Here is a 7174-nt window from a genome sequence, read left to right on the forward strand (position 1 = left end):
GGCCTTAGTAAGCATTAGTATGAGCAAAAACTAGGGGGGAGGTGATGGAACTCCAGCTGAGCAGTTTAAATGCCTAAAAAGATGATGCTGTTAAAGTGCTGCACTCAATATGCCAGAAGATTTGAAAAACTTAGCAATGGCCACAGGACTAGAAAATGTCAGTTTAACTCCAGTCTCAAAGAAAGAAAATGCCAAAGAATGTTCATACTACTATACAATTGTACTCATTCCACATGCTAGCAAGGCAATGCTCAAAATCCTTCAAGCAAGGTTTCAGCAGTATGTGAACCAAGAACTTCTAGATATATAAGCTGGATTTAGAAAAGGCAGAGGAACCAAATAACAAATTGCCAACATCTGTTGGATCATAGGAAAAAAGCAAGGGAATTCCAGAAAAGCATCTACTTCTGCTTCATTGACTATGCTAAAGCCTTTGACTTTGTGGATTACAACAAACTGTGGAAAATTCTTAAAGAGATGGAATGCCTTACCTGTCTCCTGAGAAATATGTATGCAGGTCAGGAAGTTAGACAACAGTAGCAGTTGGAATTGAACATAGAATAATGGGCTGGTTCAAAGTTGGGAAAGGAGTACATCAAGGCTGTATATTGTCACCCTGCTTATTTAACTTCTATGCAGAGTACATCATGTGAAGTGCCAGGCTGGATGAATCACAAGCTGGAATCAAGATCGCCAAGAGAAATATCAACAACCTCAGATATGCACATGATAACACCCTAATGGCAGAAAATGAAGAGGAACTAAAGAGCCTCTTGATGAAGGTAACAAAGGAGAGTGAAAAAGCTGGCTTAAAACTCAGCATTCAAAAAACAAAGATCATGGCATCTGGTCCTATCACTTCATGGCAAATAGATGGGAGAAAAAATGGAAACAGTAGCAGATTTTATTTTCTTGGGCTCCAAAATCTTTGTGAACGGTGACTGCAGCCATGAAATTAAAAGATGCTTGCTTCTCGGAAGAAAAGTGAAAGTGAAATTGTGAAAGTGTTAGTCACTCTGTTGTGTCCCACTGTTTGTGACCCCATGGACTGTACCTCACCAGGCTCCTCTGTCCATGGAATTCTCCAGGCAAGAATACAGGAGTGGGTTGCCATTCCCTTCTCCAAGGGATCTTCCTGACCCAGCGATCAAACCCGAGTCTCTCACATTGCAGGCAGACTCTTTACCATCTGAGCCATTAGGGACAACAGCAAACAGTGACAAATCTAGACATTGTATTAAAAAGCAGAGATATCACTTTGTCAACAAAATTCTGTATAGTCAGAGCTATGGTTTTTCCAATAGTCATGTACAGTTTTGAGAGTTGGACTATAAAGAAGGTTGAACACTGAAGAATTGATGCTTTTGAATTGTGATGCTAGAGAAGACTCTTGAGAGTCCCTTGGACAGCAAGGAGATCAAACCAGTCAGTCCTAAAGGAAATCAACCCTGAATATTCATTGGAAGGACTGATGCAGAAGCTCCAATACTTTGGCCTCTTGATGTGAAGAGCCGACTCACTGGAAAAGATCCTGATGCTGGGAAAAATTGAGGGTAGGAGGAGAAGGGTGTGACAGAGGATGAGATGGTTAGATAGCATCACCAACTCAACGGACATGAATTGAGCAAACTCCAGGAGATAGTGAAGGACAGGAGAGCCTGGTGTGCTGCAGTCGGTGGGGTCACAAGGAATCGGACATGACTTAGCGACTGAGCAAAAATAGTTTCTCAAGTCTGCACACGGGAAAGGGTCCCAATGAGAGGGTGGTGCTGAAATTCAAGGTGCCCTCTCTTGATCTCCTTGGATGGCCAGTGGGGTGAGGTGGAGGCTAGGACTTGATTGCAGTGATGGCCTTCTCCGAGGAGCACTGGCTCAGAAGTAGGAAGTAGGCTCTGGTTTTCGGTAATCCTCCTGAATGGGGATGGCACTGCCCTCTTCCTCGCTGGGACAGGTGTAAGGACAAGGCTCAGCGGGTGCCACTGGACTTTCTCCTGCGTCTGCAGAGGAGAATCAGAGGAGTTGTTGGCCCGTGGTAGAGGAGGGGTGAAGGGAGAAGGGGTGAGTGAAGGCGGGCTGTCAGGAGGGCCCCAGCATAGTAGAGGGGAAGAGAGGCGACAGGCTGGTAAAGATGGAGCTGGAGAGGCCCAGAGGTTCCAGATTGGGTGGCAAAGCCAAGATGGTGAGGTGAGGTGGGGTGCAGGACCTGTATTTTTTTTTTTTTTTTTAGGACCTGTATTTTGTCTCTTACTTAATTTTCTTTGTTGATGGAGGAACAGGGCTCCGACTATGGTGAAAGCAAGAAACATTCCAGAGAGGAGCACAAAGATGCGGATGCAGTTCGCGCTGCACAGGGACCTTTGGGCTGTGATGGGGTGGGCAGGGGTCACAAGGGGGCTTGGGGGAGGGCCTAGCCCTTGATCGCCCTCAGCCAAGCCCTCCTGCCCGCTTCTCTCCCCTTCCCCGCCTTCTTCCCCTACCCCCACCATTGGACCGTGTCCTTTCCTAATCTCTGGACTCTGCTTCTGTTTCTTCTTTTTATTTACTTTTGGCTATGTTGGGTCTTTGTTGCTCCGTGGCATGTGGAATTTTAGTTCCCCCACTAGGGATCGGGCTCGAGTCCCCTGTATTGGAAGTGAGGATTCTTTACCACTCAACTTCCAGGGAAGTCTTTTCTTCCTCTTCTTACCCCTGCTCCTAGGAGCTTTGTGGCTGGCTTCCCTTTGGGGGGCTTCCCTGCGGGCTCAGATGATAAAGAATCTGTCTGCAGTGTGGGAGACCTGGGTTTGATCCCTGGGTTGGGAAGATCCCCTGGAGAAAGGAACGGCTCCCCACTCCAGTATTCTTGCCTGGAGAATTCCGTGGACAGAGGAGCCTGGTGGGCTACAGTCCATGGGGCCACAAAGAGTTGGACGGGACTGAGCAACTTTCCATTTCCCTTGTGAACCCTCCTGCATGCATTCTCCTCCTCTCTTGGGGTGGGGAGTAGGGAGAAAACTCACGTGACCAGTGGGTTGAGAGGGTTGGGGCCGGCAGCCACCTGGAGTTGGCCAGAGTTTGAGTGTGCCGGTCTGTCCTGGACTCTGCGATCTCTGGAAAAGCAGACGAGTTGGGTAGCAGCCACGGGCCCCGGAGGGCACAAGGCAAGACTGAAGGCCTGAGAGGCCCTGGGGGAGATGGGAAGGTGGACACAGGGTGACAGGAGGCAGCTTATGTGGGGCTGGGTATAGGAGAGGGGATGCTGGTTGGGGTGTGATCAGACCATGGGTTTCCTGGAATTTACCTTCAGCATAAGGTAAGTGGGAGGGTTGTGGGTGTGGGCCTGGGGCCTGGGCTGGACCATCACACTCCATACAGTCCTTGTCCCTGCACTGCTGGCCCTCGGGGCAGGCACACTCTGAGTTAGCCGTGAGGGTGCAGTTTCGAATGAGAAGACCTGGTGACGGAAGAGGGGGAGGGAACACACAGGATCCACTGGCTTAATCCCCGCTCCAGCCCCATCCCAGGCCCACCTCTAGGGATGTGCTACCCTTCCCATCCCTGCCTCCCTGCCCCATTCCACCCAGGCCTGCCCCTCCTCCACCGTCACCCAGTGTCTTTGCCAGTAGTGTTATCGTTATTCAAGAATACCTCGAACCTTCTAGAAGCTTCATGGTTCAGAAGTTGAAACAGCTTGCATGATTTTCCCTCTCGTTCATCGATGCTTTTGTAACTCCTTACTGAAGTATACTTACCGAGAGGTATACAGGTCACAAACATCTCATATGAGAACTGGGACAAATCAGACTCAGGTGTAACTAGCACCAGATTAAGAAACAAGATGACCAGTCTCGTGCGGTTCTAGTCGCTAACATCCTTCCCACCAAGAATAGCCACTGACTTCCGGACCTGTTAACACCACGAGCTGGTCTTGCCAGTTTCTGAACTCTGTACATGGAAGGAACCCTGTGCCTGTGCTTGTCTGTGCCTGCTTTTACTCAGCTCTTAGTGAGACTGATCCACAGTGTTGAGTGTGACTGCAAATCATTCATTCTCACTGTTGCATAGTTTTCCATGGTGTGGCTACACCTAGCCATCCCTCTACTGTTAACGGGCATTTGGGTAGTTAATTGTTAGCAAGTGGGAACTGCTGTGATCTCGGATAGGTTTTTCACCTGTACTGACATCCTTTGCCTTTAAAATAGAGATTGTAGTCGAGTATAGAGGTCAGGTGCTGAGTGGCTGCCAATCAGTGATCCTGGGGCAGGAGGGTAGGAAGGGCGCTGTGTGGGCTGGGCTCCCAGGTGGTTGGGGGCAAGAAGAGAAGGGTGATTCTGGGGAAGGTGGAGCCCGGATGTGGGCCAGGCCTGAGTGGGAGTCTCTGGGGGCCATTGCTTAGGGCAGTGCACTCATGGGAACCCAGGGAAAGCAGCCCTCACAGGCGAGAGAGGCCTACAGAAAGGGATGTCTGAGGATGCTGAAGGCTTCCATCAACCCTGACAGTTTCCTTAGCACACGCCTTTGGTCAGGAAAGGGTGTGAATTTCTTCTTATCCTTATTCCTTCTCATCTTTATGCCCTGTGGCATCTCCTTTCTGAATTCTGACTTGTAGTCGCTACTAGAACTTGCTTTCCTTGTGGCTTACTAGGAATTGTGAGCCAGCCGGGACAAGGATCTGCAAGGGGAGAGCATTGATGGGGAAGGGGGGACGGTGGTGGTAAATATGGGAAAGGGTACGAAAGGTGAAGGAGATCCAGGAGGGTACCTGCCAAAAGGGATGGGAAGGGTTAAAGAAAGGGCTCTGGGATTGGTCAAAAGCCAGTGAAGTGCCACTGTTTTCAGTGGAGCCTTCAGGAGCCTGGGAGTTCTTTTCGCCGTGTATAACCTGTGCACAGAATCCCATGCTGATTGCAGGCACTCGTCCATCTTACAGATGGAAATACTGCGGTTCAAGAGGACCAAACCCAGTCAACTTCTTTCCAGTGTTCCGAGTCCTGCAGCCAGTCCTGCCTGGGTGCTTTGGGGCTCTATGGGCTGAACCTCACAGAGGAAGATCGTGGGTTGCACTGGGCTGGAGAGTAGTGAAGGGGGCTGGACTGGCTCAGTACTGGGAAGAGGCCTTCCAGTGGGGCCTGCCGAGTGAGTTGGGGGGCTTTGGCTAAAAAAACCAAAAACCCAATATTGCTGGGGGTTTTGGCCCAGAAGAGAGACACACCCATGTACAGTCCTATGTGTAAGTAGACTGAGGAATACCTCTTGTGTGTTACAGATGTTGCCATTTGACTGTTTTGCAGTGGCAAAACCTTGTATTTATTTTAAAGAATACAGTATTGAAAAAGCTAACTGGACTCAATGCATTTACAGGTAAGTAATATCATACTTGAGTTAAATAGCCCGCAATTGTATCTTGCTGGAGAATGTCTGTTCAAAGGAACCACTTTCAAGCTCCCGATCTATGTACACTGGCACATACGTCATTTCAAAAATTCTAGCTAAAATGGAAAGCATGACAGTGTTCACAACGCAGCTGCTATTTCATTTCTTAATTGTAAAAATGATGAAATTACAAAATAAAAGTCAAGCCACATACACATTCTCTTTCCTACATTGGCTTTTGGAGGGGAAAAAAAAAAAGGTTGTGGTTCACTAGCTTGTATTGTCACGTCCTTAGGAAGATGTATTCCAAGTTCCAGAACAAATGTGCCCTCTGAGAACACCACCAATTCATCAGTTGGGGAGGGGGTAGGAACGGGGGTGAGTTGCTCATCTGAAATCTAGGGTCCCAGAGCCGCTTCCTGTTTTGCATTGATTGTAGTCACAGACCCCTCCTCATCAGTCCGTCAAACTTTGCTCACTCCTGCCCTGAACCACTTCTTCTCAGCGCTCCCTGTACATCAACATGCCTTGCCCAGGGCACCCCAGTTCCCACCATGGGCTCCACTGAAGCCACAGAAGCTCAGACTCCCCCCGCCCCAACCTTCTTGCTTCTCCACACCAGCTCTCTGCCCTGCTCCCCCAAACGCTGGCCCACCTCACCAGAGTTACAGTGCCGGCAGCTCTCACAGTGGGGCCGGCTGTGGTGGTCCGGCATGAAGGAGACCCCCGGTGTACACGGATTGCATTGAGCTGCCTCTCTGTGCTGCTCGCAGTCCTTCACCAAGAACGTTCCTGTGAGCAGAGTGCCAGGGTCAAGGCCCCAGGAAAACCACTCCCCCGCCCTCTCCAAGGGCTGCCTCTTGGCCTCTGCAGCATTCCTCCCCGCTTCCCTCCAGTCCCAGGCCTGGTCTTGTCTCTCCCCAAGCAGCTGGCCCCTGGCAAGGCCCCCTCTTACCTGGTTCACACATCTGACAACACCATCCTCCCTGAGCCCAGTAGTGCTTCTCCGGACAACTCTTGGGGCCTGGGGTTGCCGAGAGCCCCGCCAGGGTCCCCAGAACCCACAGCCAGCAGGGAGGTAGCCGGGCCATGACTCCTGCCCTGGGTGTAGCTCTTCCTGCACCCCAGCTGCTGACTGCGAGCCTCGGGGTGGGGCGGCAGGGTTGGGGGCAGCTGGCACCTTCCCAGCTGGGTGCTGGTGTCTCTTCTTAGCACCTCCAGGGCAGGTCTTCTCAGAGTCGTCCCGAGTTGGTGGCAGGCTGACCTTTGATGCAGTCGAAGCTCTCTCGTAGCTGTTTTTCGCTCAGGCAGTCACTGCCACCCCTCCCCCTTTCCTGTGCTGGGTGCTGGGTGTGGGGCCGGCTCTGTCAGAAGACCTGCTCTCTTCGAAGATGCCCCGATGCCCAGCCTCTCGTGGTCTCTGTCTCTCTTCCGAACTGAATTGTCTCTGCTTGCCACTGTTACCAGGTGTTGGATGTTCACAGGGATCTGCTTCCCGTATTCACACATCTATACACAGAAATGCCCACCTTTGCCCCCTGTTCACAGCTGCGTGTCCCCACGCCTCCCCAATGTTGCTTCCTACACAGATGTCATCAGTTTATAGAGAAGGGAAACCAGAACTGAGTACAGGTGTGCACGCTGTCCTCTGAAACTCTTGGGGGGCAGGGAGGTCAGATAACGCTCAGAATTTTTCAGATTTGGGGAAGAAACCAGCCCCATACGACAGATAAATTCACGGGGCTGGGGCATCGCTCACCACCCAGCACAACGTTCCTGTCCCCAGATTATCCACTGTTTCGGTGGATGAATAACGACTCTA

The 7174-nt window shown here is 50.8% G+C and overlaps 1 protein-coding gene across 5 annotated transcripts; it reads right to left on the minus strand.

Moving 5' to 3' along the window:
- Positions 1-886: 886 nt before the first annotated feature.
- On the minus strand, positions 887-6928 carry CD27 (CD27 molecule). 5 transcript variants are annotated; one of them, XM_070790250.1, is made up of 7 exons: positions 6308-6928; positions 6013-6144; positions 3628-3794; positions 3281-3433; positions 3000-3089; positions 2249-2362; positions 1772-1997 (listed from the first exon to the last, which is right to left on the minus strand). In XM_070790250.1, the coding sequence occupies exons 1-6, from the start codon at positions 6441-6443 to the stop codon at positions 2285-2287; spliced, it is 756 nt and encodes a 251-aa protein (XP_070646351.1). In that variant the 5' UTR covers positions 6444-6928; the 3' UTR covers positions 1772-1997; positions 2249-2284. The 5 variants fall into 5 exon arrangements, with proteins under 5 accessions (XP_070646350.1, XP_019817219.1, XP_019817218.1 ...); XM_070790249.1 differs by lacking the exon at positions 2249-2362 and having other exon boundaries at positions 887-1997; positions 6308-6927; XM_019961660.2 differs by lacking the exon at positions 3628-3794 and having other exon boundaries at positions 887-1997; positions 6308-6921.
- Between the last annotated feature and the right edge of the window lie 246 nt (positions 6929-7174).

The sequence above is a fragment of the Bos indicus genome, chromosome 5, assembly GCF_029378745.1.
Source record: "Bos indicus isolate NIAB-ARS_2022 breed Sahiwal x Tharparkar chromosome 5, NIAB-ARS_B.indTharparkar_mat_pri_1.0, whole genome shotgun sequence".
Lineage (NCBI taxonomy): Eukaryota > Metazoa > Chordata > Mammalia > Artiodactyla > Bovidae > Bos > Bos indicus.

Excerpts from the sequence above, each read along its gene's own strand:
- CD27 (XM_070790249.1), bottom strand. The coding sequence starts at position 6,443 with ATGGCCCGGCTACCTCCCTGCTGGCTGTGGGTTCTGGGGACCCTGGCG. Across the intron at positions 6,145-6,307 it reads TTGTCAGATGTGTGAACCAG|GAACGTTCTTGGTGAAGGAC; the intron begins GTAAGAGGGGGC and ends CTCTGCTCACAG. Across the intron at positions 3,795-6,012 it reads CTGCCGGCACTGTAACTCTG|TTACACCTGAGTCTGATTTG; the intron begins GTGAGGTGGGCC and ends ATCTGGTGCTAG.